At 39.8% G+C, this 18,936-nt stretch overlaps 1 protein-coding gene across 5 annotated transcripts in view; it reads left to right on the top strand.

The window, feature by feature from the left end:
- SYTL3 (synaptotagmin like 3) overlaps positions 1-18,936 on the top strand; it is a 55,667-nt gene that overhangs the window by 7,114 nt on the left and 29,617 nt on the right. For 2 of the 5 annotated variants that reach the window (XM_042445738.1, XM_042445737.1), the window contains exons 2-7: positions 424-668; positions 4,839-4,891; positions 5,010-5,438; positions 6,920-7,135; positions 12,721-12,785; positions 17,875-17,926. In XM_042445738.1, the coding sequence (XP_042301672.1) occupies positions 5,329-5,438; positions 6,920-7,135; positions 12,721-12,785; positions 17,875-17,926 (443 nt within the window). In that variant the 5' untranslated portion in view covers positions 424-668; positions 4,839-4,891; positions 5,010-5,328. Of the gene's footprint in view, positions 1-10; positions 669-4,295; positions 4,367-4,838; positions 4,892-5,009; positions 5,439-6,919; positions 7,136-12,720; positions 12,786-17,874; positions 17,927-18,936 lie in introns of those variants that run through there. The other 3 variants (XM_042445739.1, XM_042445740.1, XM_042445736.1) reach the window with 3 other exon arrangements.

Below are 18,936 nucleotides of genomic sequence, written 5' to 3'. Positions count from 1 at the left end.
TTTAAACATCTTTTGCCTAATAAAGAAGCTAGTCAAGCTTGAAAAATTTACATCATGTGTTATGTGCATTTTGGCTGACCAGTATAAAGATACTACTCTTTTGTGGATGTTGGGTTTTGTTTTATTTTGCTGTATGGCCACAGCACAGCTAACCCTGAATACACATACAACATACAGGCCACCACGATGTCAAGGGAGGGAAAAACTGTCATTTCTAGTAAATGATATATTGAAGCTCTCGGTGATCTTAATCTGAAAGTTTGCGGAAGTTGAGGATTGCAATATTGCACACTTCTAACATTAGGAAGGGGGAGAGGAGGAAATCATGTGAACATTTATTTAACAGCTACTGCTCTTCCTGTTAGGTGGTTTAGCGAGGCTTCAAGTACATTTTGATGAGTAAAGTTTTGTCTTTTCTCACAGCAAGCTACTCCCTCCGAAACATTTAAAGCATTTAAGGTCTGTTTTGACATCCGACTACATGAGTAGCAAGTACTTCTGATATGGAAAGCTGTAGGACCATACAGTGAAGTGTACAGAGGTCCTATATGTCAAATGTGGGCCCAACAGGAAGAAAATGGATGAGAAGGTGATAAGCTTTTTTCTTCAATAAAGTGAACCATGTGGAACTCTATGAGAAGAAGGTCAGGAGATCTTTGCTAACAAAGGTAGGGCTTGTTTCACATGATAGTGTCACTTAGATATTTGCAAGGCAGATGATATTCATTCCTCTCTCTGTAGCTAATTAATGTGTTTTCTGCCACTAGCAGAATGCATATGCACTGTTTTTCAGGATTTATTGAATCAGCAATCGAGTGTACTATCTCATTTCTCCTCATGTAATACCCCAAAGATACCATACAGTTATGATTAAAAGAGAGTGCTAAATCCCCCCCCCAAAAAAAAATTCCAATTGCCAACAAATGGAAAATTCATGTTTAAAATTTAACTCCCTATTTTCTATCATGCTATCCTATTTTAGGATTTATAGTTCTCATTACTGTTTATGATGGATTAAAAATGCATGTATTTGATATGTTTTAAAAGTGCACTTGCACATATGATGGGAGCTAATGTGATACAACTTCTACAAATATGTATTGTATTAAATAATATTTCCAGGTCTAGTGTTGTTTTATCTTAAGATTGCCGTATTCCACTTTTTCAGATCTGAGCACTTAACCTGAACATTATGCAAATTATAATTATGCAAATTCTACCATTCATTGTTGCATTTTTCTTGCACTAAGTCTCAACCTTGATACTGTGTTTTATAGTTACAACTAATCTGAGAAAACCACTATAGAGTAATGCTTAAAGTGTTGTAACAAAGTTCAGATCTCTGCTCGGTCATGGAATTCACCATGTGACCTTTGGCCATCACTGCCTCTCTGCAAACTTACCTTGAAAGGTTGTTGTGGAGAGAGGTGAACCATGCACTTTCCTACTGCAATAATAATTTTTACATTTTGTCATGAACAAGCACCTCCAGTAGTATTCTCATCAGATCACAATATTTATTTATTGCCATCAGTTTTTCACTGAAATGCTCAGATATAGAATGGGAGACACCTGGCCTAACAAGATTGCATGTGAAAGCAATAGGAATAGCAGCTACATTTCTATACTGCTTCATAGTGAATTAAAGTCTCTAAGTGGTTTACAACATATAAGCTAATTGTCCCCAACAAGCTGGGTATTCATTTTAGAATCTCAGAAGGAGGCCAGGCTGAGTCAACCCTATCGAACTCACAATCTTGTGACTGAGTGCCTCCAGTACCAACATTTAACCACTGCACCACCAGGCTCCCTGGAGAAAGGGATCTAAGAGTCCTAGTAGACCACAAGTTGAACATGAGTCAACAGTGTGATGTGGCAGCTAAAAAAGCCAATGTAATTAGATCAAGAAAAGTAATAGTGCCATTCTGTTCTGCTTTGGTCAGGCCTCACCTAGAATACTGCGTCTAGTTCTGGGCACCACAATTCAAAAAGGATGTTGACAAGCTGAAGCATGTCCAAACGAGGGCAACCAGAATGGTGAAGGGGCTGGAAACCATGCCTTATGAGGAGTAATTTAGGGAGCTGGGTATGTTTAGCCTGGAGAAGATAAGGTTAAGAGGTGATATGATAGCCCTGTATAAATATTTGAAGGGGTGTCATATTGAAGATGGAGCAAGCTTGTTTTCTGCTGCTCCACAGAATAGGACCTGGAGCAATAGATTCAAAGTGATTTGATTGTGTGTTCCTGCGTGGCAGAATGGGGTAGGACTGGATGACCCTTGAGGTCTCTTCCAGTTCCATGAAGTTCCTCCCCTTCTGTAATGTTGCACAGAGGATGTCAGTTTCTACTGTCTTTGTTGTTCTTGTTAACTGCTGTCGACTTCAACTTACAGCAACCCTATGAATGGGAGTCCTCCAAGTCCCCCCTACCTTCAACCATCCTGCTCAAGTCTTGCAAATTCAGAGCCATAGCTTCCTTGATTGAGTCTGTCCATCTGGAATGTGGCCTTCCTCTTTTCCTGTTGCCTTCTACTTTCCTAAGCATTATTGTCTTTTAGTGAGTCATGTCTTCTCATTATATGGCCATCTACTAGATGACAATAGATGTGTTCTTTTTGGGAAGAAGATTGTTCACTCATTAAAAAGATAAATAAAAATAAACCAATTAATCTGTTAATGAACATCAGGCAAATTTGCCTTTTTGTTTTGGAAAGGTGCATCAAAGTATGAAAATGTTGCATTTAACAGTACTGTATAAATATGAATTTCTGACTTTAATAGGTGCAAGTTTATTTCTCTGTGGTTATGTAGTATGAAATGATCTATTACATAACTTCCTTCTTTCCTTTGTAATGCACATTTAACTCTATTGTTGCAAGCCATGTCTCATGTGAGCATATTCCACAACAAATTACTTGTGCCTTCAACTTAGTGTTGCTTCTGTCTAAGAAAGGGATTTGTTTGATTTTTTAAAAGAGATGAGGTGGCTTAGTGGTTAAGATGCCAATTCTGACAATCAGAAGATCGGAAGGTTGGCAGTTTATGATGGGGTGAGTTCCCGTCACTCATCCCAGTTTCTGCCAACCTAGCAGTTCAAAAGCATGCAGATGCAAGTTGATAAATAAATACCACTTTGGTGGAAAGGTAACAGTGTTCGGTGCAGTCATGCTGGCCACATGACCACTGGAGTTGTCTTTGGACAATGTTGGCTCTTTGGCTTAGTAACAGAAATGAGCACTACCCCCTTCAGTTGGTTACAACGAGACATTCATGTCAAGGGACTACCTTTATCTTTACCTTTTTGATTTTTTAGGATCTTTACCTGATGAAAAAGCCAGTGAAGTTTCAAACGCGTGTATGATATATTTTGTGCTTTTTAATCGGTCCAATAAAGGTATCACTGTTTTGGATTTTGTTGCCTTTTTCTGAAGATCAATTTGTTTTCTGAATGTAAATAGCAGAAATTGTAATATGATTTTTTAAGTTCATAACACTTTGGATGGAGTCTTTATAATTCCTAGAGAACCCTGTTTGCCATGGTATGTTATGAGTTGGTCTTGCTTACTCATTACAGTAGCACACACTGCACTACTATGGTTAAGTGTACCTTGTTTTGGTGATGCTGTGAATATTTAATTCAACTTAATTGCTTAATTCAGCCATGTGTCTTGACATGTTTTGTTGATAGGGGGTGAAATACATGAAAAATCTCTGAAACTGCAAAAAGCTGTGATTTGTTTCATTTGGACCTCAAAGCCATCAGTCAGGCACATAGCAGCCTCTTTTATGTTAATAGACATGGAGACATGATCTTTGGTTAGAATCACAAACAAATACACACAGTTTCTTCTTCCAACCCCTCTCCCAGCTTCTTATGCTTTCTCTTAAAATTGGTATTGTGCCCTTGGTTTACTCTTGCAGCATTCCAGAAGATGAGTGATCACTCATGCATTTGCAACCTATATTTATCTTCTCTTTATAATTAAATTTTTCTCCAAGCTAGAGGCTTTTGTTTAAATGCTTGCTGGTTTTTACTGTTGACAACTATAAGTCAATGCAGACATGGCTTTTCCTGTTAAATGTGTATCTTCTGGACAAAGCTCACCCCTGAGCTGGTATGAGTATGGGCTGTGTGTGGTCAGTGATAATGGCATTGTTTTGCACAGAATGTTTTTATCTGCCTCTGCAGACACCATCCAGGGATAGATTCAAAGACATATCCATTATCTATTAAGGCCTATAAATAATTGATTGATTTTAAAAAGACTCTATAAAGTGCCTGTCCTTTGCACCAGGGTACATGCTCACTCCAGGAGAATAAGAGGAACAGCAGAGTGCATGAAGAGGGATATGTATTTCAGTTAAGGTATCTTCTTTTTTTGTTGTTTTAAACTAGGATGTGGGTTGAGTTCTATGATACCTTGTATTAATTTTCTTGTTTGTATTAGTCATCTTGAGTCCCTATATTGGGCGAAAGCCGGGATATAAATAAATAAAAAATATTAATAATATTAACAATAATTGTATTATTTCCCCTCATTTTTTTTTCATACAGCAAAATGGCTTGCACACAAGGCTTTGACTTTGTTTGATGCCTTGTTTTGCACCAGGGTGAGTAAGCATATGATGGCTGGGGTACTTATCTCATTGTAATGAGTCTGAACAATGATGAATCATCTTTCATATGTTTGCGGCTCAGTAACTTTATGAAATGTATGTTAGCACAGTGTGTATTTTCCTTTTTTGAAGAACTGGGAGCTAGCACTGTGTTTCAGAAAAAAAAGTGAGGTTGGAGAAGGTGTAACTCCCCCCCCCCCTTTCCCCCCCTTCTTCCATAGGTCTTAAGAAAAATAATCTTATATTCATATGAAATCCCTAAAGTTAAAACAAGGTAAGTGCGATTACTTTCTTGTTTTTTTTTTTTACTATTTCTAATATTTCCTAATTTGAAGCATACAAATATGTACTGTATTAATCAACCCAAACTGCTTATCATTCCATCTGTTTAGGCACTGCTTGCACCAGACTGGGAGCCTGAAGTCCCCTTGTTTGTGGGAGACAGTAGCACTAAGTGTTATCCTGCAAACCATCTGTGTTCAGTAGGTGATGAGTACGAAAATGATGACCTGCAAGGAAAAGGACTCTTTTCATTCTTCTTCAGAAGTATGACACAATGCAAATGGATCTGAAATAAACACAAAATCAACACAGGCAGTTCTGTGTTAACACATACAACTTTTTTCGATTCCTGAAAGGCTTCAGCAACACGTGTCTCCTGAAGGGGTTCATAGGAGTCTCTAAACAGTGTTGTTAGAAACAGGAGAAAAAATGTCCAGGGAACTTGATCTCAATTTCCTTAAGGGCCTGGAGCAAGAGATTATTTTAGAGGTCCTGCATCGTGACCAAATATTAAGAAAGGTGGATGAAGAAAGAATAAGGTATGTTACCATTTTGGAATATGGTGTGCCATAATTCTCTAACCCCCGCCTCCTCTAGTTTTGGTCTGCTTTTATTTTTCTCATCTGTTATTTGCTGCTGTGCCCCCCTCATCTTCTTCACTTGGCCATTCTCATAATAGTATTCCAGAAGAAAACATTTGCAGGAAGTATGTAATGCAAAATACTTTTTTAAAAAACCCAGATAATCTAAGAAAGGGCAAAAGAAGTAAGCTCCACTAAGATCTTGAAATCAACTATTACTTCAGCATAGAAGTTACGGATTTATTTATTTCTTAGTTTATTTCTTGTAATTCTTAGATGCTTTAAAATATTTCCCCTAAAATACAGAATCAGAAGCAAGATATTAAAACAAAACAAAACAAAAATCAATAAACACCAATATTTAAATTTTTAAAAAATGTTTCATTCAAAAGCCAACGAGAAAAAAGGTAAAGTCTTCATGTAAGAGATAAAAATCCATTACTGACCAAAGGCAGATTAAAATAATAATTTTAAATTTTATGGGCTTGCCCAAAGAATGACAGTGAAGGAGCCAAATTTATGTCTTAGAGGAGGGAATCTCACCAAGGATGATGATCATGATGATGCAATTGCTGCAGCAAAGGCCCTATTCCCTCATGCCCACCACCAATCTAATTGCAATTAATGGCAAGCAAAGAAGCAGCATCCGTTAAACAAACCTAAATGCTCAGGAGGGTTTGTGTAAGTGCAATTAATTCTTTTAGCATGTTGGTCCCTAACTCTTGGATGCCAGAACTTTGAATTGCACTGTGTAGTGAGTAGACAGTCATGGCAGCTGGCATAAAACAGGGACAATATGATCCAAATGCTTTGCTTCCATTAGAATCTGCTTAGTGTAGCTTTCCAAACTGTCTTCAGAGACTCCACACATAAACTGTGTTTCTATGCACTGGTGTAGTCTGAATGTAACCAAAGGATGAGTAACTCTTATCTCCTTCATTCAGATAAGATCACAGTTGGTACAGTAACCTCAATTGGTAAAAGATAGTCCTGACCACCACAGCTACCTGTGCCTCAACGGATAGTTCAGGATAACCCTCAAATTATGAATGTAGTATTTCAGAGGAACTGTGAGCCCTATCTCAAACCAGTGAAATCTTCTGTGCAGATTTGTCAACTTTTCTTGCCTGTGGTATTTTCATTTTGTCAGGATCAAGTTTCAGCTTGTATATATTTTCCTGTCCTAAAACAGTTTCTAGATGAGCTACAAGGATGACACTTTAGCTCAAACCTCTGGGTGATATCCTCCAGTCATTTTCCAGGAATATCAGATTTGGGGAAGCTGTGATCCTTCATATGTTGTTGAACTGCAGCTACCATCATCCATTACTATCAGTTATGCTGACTTGGGCTCATGTTGCACTCTAGCAACTTTTACAGGGTCTAATATTGAAAATGTTTCCATAGTAACACACCTCTTTCCTCTGTCCTGAGAACAGAAATCTGAAAATACAGCTGCAGAAACTTCGATGGAAGAGGGCAAAAAGCACAAGCAGTGAAAATCAGGCAAAGTCATGTGCCCGCTGCCAGAGGTCTCTTGGAATGCTGATAAACAGAGGTGCAGTGTGCAACGGGTGCAGTCATCAAGTGTGCTCCGGATGTCGCATCTATCTGAAACCCTCCCTGTGGATGTGCACTATCTGCTATGCTTATGAGTGAGAATTATTGTGCAAATCACTTAATAGCAATAATAATAATAATGATTTATTTATAGCCTGCCCAATCACAAGGAATCCGGGTGGGTCACAGCAATAAAAATGCGTAGAGAATACAATACAATACAATACAATAAAACAGAGCAATGTAAGTCACAGTAATTCACAGCTAGGCCTGATGGAGTTGGGCCTGTCTTTTTCACTCCCTCCCAGGCCTGATGATGACAGTTGGCATAGAGGGAGGGCTCTTCTTTTTGAGGCTAGCTCTGATGGAGTTTGGCCTGCCTTTTCACTCCCTCCCAGGCCGGATGATTGACAGCTGGCATGGAGGGAGGGCTCTTCTTGAGGGAAGAATTTAATTTTAATTAATTTTAATTGAATTCTTCTCATTAAATTTAAGAGAAGAATTGGTGGACAGAGCGACGTAAGTCACAGTAAACGGAGAGAGGAATTAGGTAGGGAAGGCTGCCGGAAAAGATCTGTCTTAAGAGTCTTCTTAAAGGCTGTAAGAGTGGAAATTTGGCGGATCTCCTTCGGCAGGTCATTCCAAAGGTTCAGAACAGCAGTGGAGAAGGCCCTCTGGGTAACTGAGGTTAGTCTAGATTTTTTTGGCTGAAGTAGATTTTTCCCCAAGGACCTTAGCGTGTGGGACGGACAGTACAGAAGGACAGAAGGAGGTGTTCCCATAAGTATTCTGGACCCAAGCCATGTAGGGCTTTAAATGTAATCACCAACACCTTGTACCTTGCCGGAAACTAATTGGTAGCCAATGAAGGGATTTCAAAACTGGTGTTATGTGATCATTACGAGAAGTACATGTAATTAACCTGGCTGCCATATAGAACTGGCTGCCATAACTCCATACCCAGGCTCGGGTTTCCTATAACGAGTACCTCGGTCTTACCTGGATTCAGCTTAAGTCAGTTTTCCCTCATCCAGTCCATCACCACCCCAAGACAAGCATTCAGAAGAGAGATGCCATCCTTAGTCACTGCATCAGTCCAAGATATAGAGAAATATATTTGGATGTCATCAGCATATTGATAACACCCCGCCCCATGTCTCCGGATAATTTCACCAGGTGGCTTCATGTAAATGTTAAATAGCATGGGAGACAGGATGGCGCCCTGGGGTACACCAAATTTTAACTCTCTGTAGTTGGGTTATTTGTTGTCTTCTTTATGAAAATAGTAAAGTCCATTATGGATCTCAGACTTGTAGGAGCTGTAGAGCAGTCTTCTGTTGAAAAGGAAGAAAGAAAAGAAGGCAGCATGTCTTTGGGGATGGGAGAAGAAGGAATTAAGAACGAACAGTGGTGGAGGAGAGCTAGCAGAGTTTCCTGGGAGCAAGGAAGGAAAGGAGTACAGTCTGAATGTTTAATAGTGTTTATGATAGGGTTGAGTTGATTTTCAGAGTTACAAATACTTTATAAAATAGCCCTTGGGAGCTGAACCGCTTCTAATTTGAATCAAGGCCCTAGTTGAGTGTTAATTCTCCCCTTCAGGTACCAATCCAGATCAGTTCCCACTCCAAACCTTCTATTTGCATGGAGGGGAAGCTCCCATTGACCAAACAGAAGGGGTTTCATAGTGCAAATAGAAGGTGCAAGACCACCCGTCTGGACTGGGACTACATCATGGGAGGAAGGCATAAGTTCCCCCTCCCTTGTACTCAAGATTTCCTTCCCCCTTTCTTGTACTTTCTTTTTAAAAAGCAATTACCATAATTACTGACTGTGTGAATAGTGTCTAGATTACATTCATCCCTCCACATTTGCTGGGGTTAGGGACACATGACCCCCATGAATGTGGAAATACATCAAATAACAAAAATCACTATATTTTTACCAAGAGAACACCTCTCTAGGAATATCTAGGTCCTCCAGTGTAACTCTGTAGTCAACATCCGCCAGACATTAACCATATAATTGCGCTGGAGGAGCTACAGATGCCTGGTGGAGAGTTCTCTCTAGGAATCTCTAGGTCCTTCAGTGCGACTTTTTGTTAAAGTTGACCACAGAGTTGCTCTAGAGGACTTAGATATTCCTAGAGATAAAATATTAATAAAATCCATGAATAATCAAAGCCACAAAAGTCAAAGCCGCAAATGTGGCGGGAGAAGTAGTTTAGCTCTGGGAAAGTTAAAAGGCATTGACATCTTGTAGGAAGCCTGATGTCAGTAAAACGCTGCAGTAGTTACAGACACTGAAGAACATTTGAATTGCAGCAGTTTATCAAACATGTGGCTCATCCAGCTAAGATTTTTTTCTGTAGTTCTTGTGGGAGATCCACATGTGCAGAGGGGCAGAATGCTAGTATCCTTGTACTAACTACAGCACATGGTAGTCTGAGATCTGGCCTCTCTGACACATTATTTCAATGCAATAGAAGTTGTTGTAAGTGAATGCTTGCACTAGTATTCTTTTTTTCCTCACCCAGTCATCATCTTGTTATGAGGTGAGCTGGTTCTTTCAGCCAGGCAGCTCAAGAAGTCAATATTGGTCTCCATATTCTCACTGTGGGTACATTCAGACTGATTTAAGTTTCATATTTTGTTCCTGTTTGTTCTGATTTTATACTGGGTTAAAATAAACTGACATGGGGAGGTGGTGCTACTATTTCTTTCATTAGAATATGTTTGTTATCTAGTAGACACCAGCTATCAAGGCCTTCAGTACTAATTAAGAAATGTTATTGAGTTGTCAGGTTAAATAAAAGATTAGAATAAAGTAATCTTACTTTGTGTGGCTAGAGCAATACTGGAGTTCTTGGGACTCCCACGCTTTGTGACTCCCACTCTTTTTACCTCTAAGATATGATCAATTTACCCCAGGTCAGTTTATTTTAACCCAGTACACCAATCAGCATATGATACAACCCCTTCCTGAAATCCTTTAAAAAAAACACCTTCCTGTGTAAAAAGAAGCCTCTTTAACATGGAAAATTATTGTGTTGAGGAAAAAGTAAAGAGCCTAAATACCCTAAAGCATCAGATCCTGTCTGAACATAGAAACTAAGCAGGGCAAACTTGGATGGGAGACCACCAATGAATATCAGGTGCTGTAGGCTATATTTAAGAGGAAGGAACTGGTAAAACCACTTCTGAGTATTCCTTGCCTAAGAAAACTCTGTGGAATTCAAGGGGTTGCTGTAAGTTGAAAGTACACACAAACAGAAAGGCATTTGCCTAGTTTTGATGTGCTACCTTTCCATGCACAAAATGTTTTCCTTACAAAGGTAAGCATTCAAATAGCCTATTTCTGCCTTGTAGTCTCATATAGTGCAATTAATGAAGGACTGTAACAGTTCATTTGAAACAGCTTTACAGTACTTGAAGCCTAAAAGAAATCATTTGAGAATCATAAGGGGAAGGAATGGTTTAAGCTTTCCCCCAGGCAAAGCCACTCTTTAACTGTTATTAGCCATGGATTAAAAAAAAAAGATACTGTGCCTGTGTAATTCTTCCTCCTTAGTTAATGACTGAAAGTGGTATGGGAGAAAAGGATAAACATTCCTACCTCTAGGCTGTAGTTATGATCAAAATCATCTCCTCCTTTTGACTAATTTTAGATGAAAGAAAAACCATAGTGCATGATCACTAGATACAGTATAGTGATTAAACTGTATTTGATTCAAGACTTCGGAGATCCATTTTCTAGCCCCCAGTGAACCATGAAACTCATAAGCTTAGTGCACAGTACTTGGAGGGACTGGAACGGAACAGAACGGGGGGGGAGAATGTGTGTTATTGCACGAGAGAACACTGTTGATGCTGCCGGGAGTCCCTAAGCCATTCCCCATCCATTCCATGCAGCTGATTTTGAAGTATGATTTTGAACTGTTCTTCAAAATCAGCTGCAAGGAACGGCTGGTGAATGGCTTTGGGACTCCAGCAGCATCAGTGGCATTCTCCTGTGTGATAACACATGTTTTCCCCCATTCCTGTCTGTTCCCATGACTCCAAATACTGTGCGATAAGCTTATCACTGGGCTAGTCACCCTCTAATCATGATCTACCTAATAGTGGTCTTGAGAGGATAAAATGGGGGAAAAGTGAGAGCTGTGTATACCACCTGCGCTCATTGGAGAAAATGTGGGATATGAATATACCTAATAAATAAAATAGTTTAATACACTTGGGGGAGCGGGCTTCAGGTTGGGGAAGGTGCTTTTTGTAAAAAAAAAATAATCGTTGCGCATAGGCAACTGTCAGATGTGTTGTAAACCTGTTTCAAACTCTTATTTCAATCTGTGAATTGAATAGGGATGGGCAAAGTGGGGACTCATTTGACCCTTAGGGGGTCAAATACAGGGAGTCAAGAGCTCCTCAAAGCATGGCAAAAAATGTCCCCACTTCACCTAGAAGGCATTTAGTGGTAAAATTTTATTTTTTGCACAGGGTCTAACCTTCCAGTTTGGGGGGGGGGGGCTAATGTGTCCCCTATCCTCCCACGGTTGCCTACTCCTGATTTGCAGCTTTGACATTTGCTGATTTGATGATATTTGCAGATTTGATTCATATGTTCTTTCTAAGAAACTCTAGGTCCTATAGTGTTTCCTCTATGGAAACATTCACTGGAAGCTGCACTGACAGACATAGAGATTGCATTCATAGGTCCTCTATCAAAATTCTATGCTCAGCCTTTGGTGGACGTTGACCATAGAATTGTGCTGGAGTACCTAGTGATTCCTAGAGAGGTGTTTTCTCAGGTTAAAAAAATTATTTGCAGTTTTTCCATTTTCATGGGGTCCTATGCCCCTAACACCAGTGAATGTAGGTGGGTTACAGACTCAGAGCGGCAGCCGCTGAGCCCCCGATCCACCGCTTTCCAGGCTGGGGGGAAGCGGCAAAAGGCTGCTTCCCCGTGGCCTGGAAAGGGGTGTCCTTGGGGCTTCGAGCCCCAAGGACACCCAGCGGTGGCGGGGAGGAGGAGAAAGGGGCCGCTTGGCCCCTTTCTCTTCTGCGTCGCTGGCACAGCCATCTAAAGACTGCGCCCAGCGACGCAAAGCTGGAAGGAGCTCCGAAACGGAGCTCCTTCCAGGGCCGCAGAAAGGGCGCACTAGGCACCCTTGTGCGGCCCCATTACATCACAACCATGCCACCTCATTTGGAGGTGGCGCGGTCGTGACGTAGTCATGGCAGCAGCCGTGTGGAATGGCCGCTGCCATTTTCTACGCGCAGAGCGCATATTAGGGTTAGGGGCATCTGGAAAGGACACCCCTTTCTAACCCTAGTACGCGCTCGTCGCGTACTAGGGTGCCCGTTTGTAACGGGCCATAGACAGCTCTCTATAAAACAGTCTATGTTTCCAAATCTGTATTCAGATTTTCAAGCCTAGAACTCAAATTGTTGGTATTTTCAAGAAGGCAAATATTATGCCCATGCTACCAAGTGTTGTGGCTGTTCCCTCCTTGTGCAAAAGCACAGAATAAGTTTAGGCCTGGAGCCCTTCTATAGTTGAGATTTCATTGCTTGATAGCCAGGGTAAAGCTAATTTTTCAGTAATCAGCCTGTATGTGAAAAATTGCAGAAAATTAATTTTTTGAAAAATATAAGCTTCAAATATGTATTGTTTGTTTTTGCAGGGATGTTAAAGTGAAAACAGGGGAGTGGTTCTTTGAGAAGCGAGCAAAGAAATTCCCCACTGAAGGTAGTTATTAAAAACCAACAGGAAACCTTTCTACTTCCAGTGTTAAATGGAATGCAAGAATATTTCTGTTTCACATTTTGCTCTCAGCAAGCAATAAGTATAATGTTGTTTGAGTGTTGGGCTACAACTCTGGAGACCAGAGTTGAAATCCCTACTCAGCCATTGGGTGAGCTTGGGCAAGTCACACTCTCTCAGCCTAAGAGGAAAGCAAAGGCAACTCCTTCTGAACAAATCTTGCCAAGAAAACCTCAAGATAGCTTCACCTTAAGGTTTCCATAAGCTGAAAATGACCTGAAAGCACACAATAAGAACAAGGGTTGTCTGCTCAGCCACACTCCATTCCCTGAGATTTAAGGGACCGTTCCTAAGACCAGGCAGCATGCTCTTGTTCTGTCATAGGGAACGGATCTTGGTGATGTCACAAAGGAAGGGCAAAAATTTGTGCTGGGTCAACCTGCTGTGGCACTGGGTCCAAAATCAGGGCCGATCACACACTCTCAACCTCAGAGGAAGGCAATGGCAAACCCCTTTTGAACAATTCTTACCAAGAAAAACTCGTGACAGATTCACCTTAGGATCACCATAAATCAAAACTAACTTGAAGGCACACAACAACAATGCACTGTATGTCTTGATGTCACAATTACTATTACATTTTTGTAGAGTCTTGCATCAATATTTTTTATTTAGTGCTCATTTTAGGATTAAACTAGTTTTTATTTGAAATTTTACACATAAATTGGGACATACATTGACAGGGACATAGACATACATATGACCAAATAACAACATATAACAACCATCACTTTTCCTTCCCTCTTTCCCTCTCTTCTTAAGACAAACAAACAAAGCTTTCTGCCTATTCTCTATTTGGCTTCTTAAGTAATAGTATTCTTCTCCTTCTTAATCTTCTAAGTTTCTCTTCTAACCTAAGCATTTACTCTGTTATTATTATTATTCCACATTCCATGGTTTACATAAATACAAAAAAGGAAGGAAAAAAGAAGTATACCAAAAAACAAAACAAATTTCAATTACCTAGCTATGAAACCCTATTACACAAATATCTCTTTTTAATTGTTTAACATATTCTATAAGTGGTTTCGGGTTTTCTATAAATAAATCCGTTTGTGTTCTCCTCACCAAAGTTGGGCCATTTCCATTACTTTTCCTATTCAATCTGTACATGTTGGAATTTTATTGGTTTTCCACTTTCTTGTGAGGACCAATCTTGCTGACGTTACTAAATAGTTTATCAAATTATCAAATGTTTCTGTTTTTTCACTATTCTCTAAATCACCATATTTAATAAGTATAGTTCTGATTTCAAACCAATTTTAATTTCCAAGATTTTTTCCTACTGTAGCTATTTAGTGTCCATTTTCATGAATTCCAGCCCTCTTCACTGGATGCATATGATGAAATAGACTGAAGTCCATGAAAGTTTTTGCAAAAAGAAAAAAAAAGGGGGGGGGAAGTTTAGCTTCTATCCAGACACTTAGTTCTGGATAGCAGCTTAATTACAGTGTCTGGTTGTATTTGTCCAGGACTGCAGCCAGCACATACAAACATACGCTGATAAGGATGGCTCAACAAGATAATTAGCTATGCAGCTGGAAATAATCCACAAACCTTGCAGGGAGTGAGAGAAAGAGCAAACCGAAAGCCAAAGCTGAAGTCAGGATAACAGGGAACATGATAGTCAGTCCAGTCCAGGGTGAGGTCAATCAGAGGATAGCAATAGTCCAGTCTGTTCCGAAGTCAAGAGTCAAGATACAGGGAGCCAGTATAGGCAGCAGTCACACCATACGATCATGCAATAAATTCTGGCCTTGAATTGGTGTCTCCCTGCTTCTTAAGTAGGATATTATTAATGATAACTGGCACCCTGTTCAATATTTACAACATTGTAAACTGGATTTACAGTCTTGGAACATTTGGAATTCATATTTACAGTTGTGACTCCAAAAACCTACCACATAAGCCAGACAGTGCCTCAACGGAAGGGTTTCGAAGGCACTGCAGATTGGGGTGCTGGAAAATGACAACTGCAATGCCCTCCCAGTCATGGAGTGCATTGAGCTAAGCAACTGCAGCAGGACCCTGAGTGATCTCTCCAGCTGCCTGTCTCAAAGTACTCCATGACTAGTATAGTTTTGCAGTTGTCATTTCCCAACACCCCGACCTGCAGCACATCAGAAAGCCTTCAGTTGGAAGTTGAAGGGGTATGGTTTTAGGGGGTTTGCCCTAAAGTTGTCCCTGAGGTTTCAGAAAGTGTCAGTTTTTTTTGTTAAAACCTTGTAATACAACAAGCAGATCACAAAGACTTCTTGTGCCTTTACACTCCTTGGATGACTTCAGGTAGTATGAAATGTGACTATATGACAGAGCTTTATCATTGTATCCCTCTTCTGATGTCAGATCTTGGCCAGTATCACAGGACCAATAGTTTTTCGTTTGCTTTTTACATAGACTGCGGTTGTTGTTTTTTATCATGTAATATGACCAAGAAATGAATAGAAAGGCTGGGGGGGGGGGGGTTGTACTAAATGTTTCTGTTTGTGAAATGCCCAAGTAGTAATGAACATTTCAAAGTGACCAAAATATGGTTCAGTTAAAAACTGCAGTTTTATATAAGCTTTAACTGTTTAAAACCTTTTAAAGTCAATGGAATTTAAGCAATCTGGCTATGTGCAGAACTGCAGGTAAAGAAACTGGTGTTCCTATTTTGTGGCTCTCTTGAGGCAAGAATAAATTAACAGGCTAACAGCAGTGAACCGAAATTGCAAATATTATTCTCTCTTAATAGCCTGTTTGAATAATCAGTTCACATTAATTGCTGTGAGAACAAGGCAAGTTTCTGACATAACTGGCACAGTGTTAACAATGGGGACCTGGAGAAGCAGAGTTGTCAGTTACATTTTTATTGGTTAATCATCTGCCTTTGAAAAATTAATAGATTATATTTAATCAAAAGTTAATGTTAAATCTCAATTTTAATGCTCTGCAACTTTTTTTATTGTTGTAATTTTATTAGTGCTATATCTATCTTTAACTATAAACCAGTTTCAGAGCTTTTGTGGAAAAACAGGTCAGAAATAAATATGTGGCTAATTACAGTGATTAATATTAATTCGAGAGCCAGCATTGTGTAGTGGTTTATATGTTGCTAGGACTTTGGGAACTTCTGATTTACTTCTTATTCAAAAAAGAGAAAGGATTCTAGGGAGCCAAAATGTAGCAGGATTGTCTCCTGGGTCCATTCCTAGTGTCTAGGGCAGGGGTAGGCAACCTTTTTGAGCCGGGGGCCGGGTTGCTGTCCCTCAGACAACTGGGGGGCCGAAGCCAAAAAATAAATAATTAAATTTTTTTTTTAAAAAAAATTAAATATATAAATAAACCAGGACAAATGTAGGACAAAATTTTCAAATGGAAGACACTTTTTTAAAAAAATTGGAGGACACGTGAAAAAAATTGCTGATTTTTTAAAAAATGTTAATATAAATGCATGTTTCTGAGGCTTCTATAGACAATTGCCCCCCAAAGGCCCCAACGGCAATCGGTGGCAGGACCAGGCCGGGGGCCGGTCCCAAGGCCTTGCCGGGCCGCATCCGGCCCGCGGGCCGCAGGTTGCCTACCCCTGGTCTAGGGCCATTTTTGCCCATCTATTGGTGGGAGTGCTGATGAGCCTTGAGGTACTACAAAATGACCTAGAGAAGATGTATGCTGCCCATTCCTGCTGCACTGCAATAGGCAGAAATATTCTGGTTTTGGAGAACAAGGGTCTGAATCCCAAAGTTGCCCAGAAAGTCTGTGACATAGATTTGAACAAAGTATGTTAATAGATCCTATTCCTTAAAGCCTTCAGCCCTCCTCTACAGCTGTGCACATAGATTGTTTCTTTCTAACTTCTTTTCTCTAATGCTTTTTTGCCTAATCACCTGCAAGTTCACACTGGTATTATAGTCTAGGAAATACTGCCTAATTTATAGTATGGGAGTTCGCGGCAGTTAACAAAACCTCATCCTTAGTAACGTTGAAGCAATGGGGTTCTTGCAACATGGTTCTTTCAGAGTGTTCAATTATTTCTCTATTTTTCTGGTCTGGACTACTTGGGAGATCAAGTAGTTAGTCATTGGGAGAATGTAATTTTTGTTGCTAGTTCAGTCGATTAGGCCAAGGGGTTACTTTCTGTTTTGTTAATAATTGATCTGATGAGAGTCAGAGTGGTGTAGTGGTTTGAATGTTGGACTGTGACTCTGGAGACCAGGGTTTGAATCCTGACTCAGCCATGGAAACCCACTGGGTGACTCTGGGCAAATCATATTCTCTCAGCTGAAGAGGAAGGCCATGGCAACCCCCCTTATAGGTTTGCCTTAGGGTCACTATAAGTTAGAAATGACTTGAAGGCACACAGCAATAACAAACATGATATAATGGTTTGAGTTTGAGACAACGGCTCAAACTCACCCCCAGAAAACCCCATGATAGGTTCTCCTTAGGGTCACAATAATTTGAAAATGACTTAAAGGCACACAACAAGAAGAATTTTTGTAGCAGCTGTAGTTGCATGTTGGGGTTTTCATTGTTAATCATTGACACCCATTGCTTTATTTGTAATGTATTATTAATTTTTTTACATGTGAGTAATTAATAATGGAATCATATAGATTGTTTCCCTTTTAGCTGGTTATCAATCTAAAATTGTATAAGGACAGAAATTATCTTTGTGAATTCTTGGACTTGAATGGTGGGCTGTTGTGCAGATTTGCAGTGGTTCAAGTTGAGTTATGTGTAGAAAGGGAAGCGTGCTGCATTATATTACAATGTAGTTCTGTGACTGTGAATATTTCAGCTGTAGTACGGTTTTCTCTCATCCATTCTGACAAAATGGTTGAACTGAGAACAGGGGAAAAAACCCTTTAAATCCTGTTTTAAGGGCAATGACTCATAATTTTTTGAGGGCATTTAATGTTTTGCAAAATGCAATTGTATCAAAAAAAAAAGCTGATCAAAAACACAAATTGATATCTGAGTGCAAATATCCTGTTTGTAAATGGCTTTGTTGGGCTCTCGTCTCGCTTTATAGGTAGACGTGAAACTGCCGGTGCAAAGCTCTTGAAATCTTATCAGCTACTAAGGTAAGGACGAGAAGGTTGACCCATTTTGAAGACACTGATATGGTACAAAGGATGTATTGCATAACCCAAATAAGTTGTCCCTGAGGTTTCAGAAAGTGTCAGTTTTTTTTTGTTAAAACCTTGTAATACAACAAGCAGATCACAAAGACTTCTTGTGCCTTTACACTCCTTGGATGACTTCAGGTAGTATGAAATGTAATAAATAGGATTGCTACCATAAATGGCAGCCCCATGTCAAGATCCCCATGTCTCCTGCTTTCAGTGTGTAGAATATTTTATGGCATACCCTGATGTTATTATTTTGTTTGTTCCCCCACTCATGTTGTGAGTGGCTTCTATTTTTAGGGAGGCTTCTGTCAAGATGCTCTCTCCTGATCTTTCCCCTCCTCTCCAGAATACTGCTGAATACACACTTGTTCTTTCCTTTTGTCTCTAATCCACACAACTTTCCAGAGGTTGAATGCAATACTTTTGTCATGTCTTCCATGCTTAGATGAGGCAGGTGAAAAACCAGTAACAGCAAGATGAGGGAGGAGGAGCAGGGTTTTTTTGGAGAATGTACAATGAGAATGAGTGACTTAGTTGTGGTCTTCAGCAGGGGCTCAGTGATTCCTGCCTATGACACTGTGCAAGCCAATCATGTGAAGCAGGGCTTAGGAAAGACACAGAGTTGTAATACTGGGACATGGGAGAAGATTAGACATTACAGAGCAAGATTTGGGACATTGATACAGGGCTGCCATTTGTAGTGATAGCCTCCATGTCCATTATAATTCCACTTTTTAAGATGGTGAACATGTACTCTATTTGGCTTGTATTCAGCCAGGTCTCATTGTGCACACCAAGAGAAGTAAAGAACATTTCAATTTAAGAAGAATTTTGACAAACTGAACCATTTGTAGAGTTAGACAACAAAGATGGTCAAGGCTCTGGAAATCAAGCTATATGAAGAATAGTTGAGTGAGCTGGGAATTTTTACCCTGCAGAAGAGAAGATTTAGAAGGTAGCAT

Source organism: Sceloporus undulatus, chromosome 1, assembly GCF_019175285.1.
Source record: "Sceloporus undulatus isolate JIND9_A2432 ecotype Alabama chromosome 1, SceUnd_v1.1, whole genome shotgun sequence".
In the NCBI taxonomy this organism is placed as follows: Eukaryota; Metazoa; Chordata; class Lepidosauria; order Squamata; family Phrynosomatidae; genus Sceloporus; species Sceloporus undulatus.
This window is presented reverse-complemented; position numbering and strand designations above follow the sequence as displayed.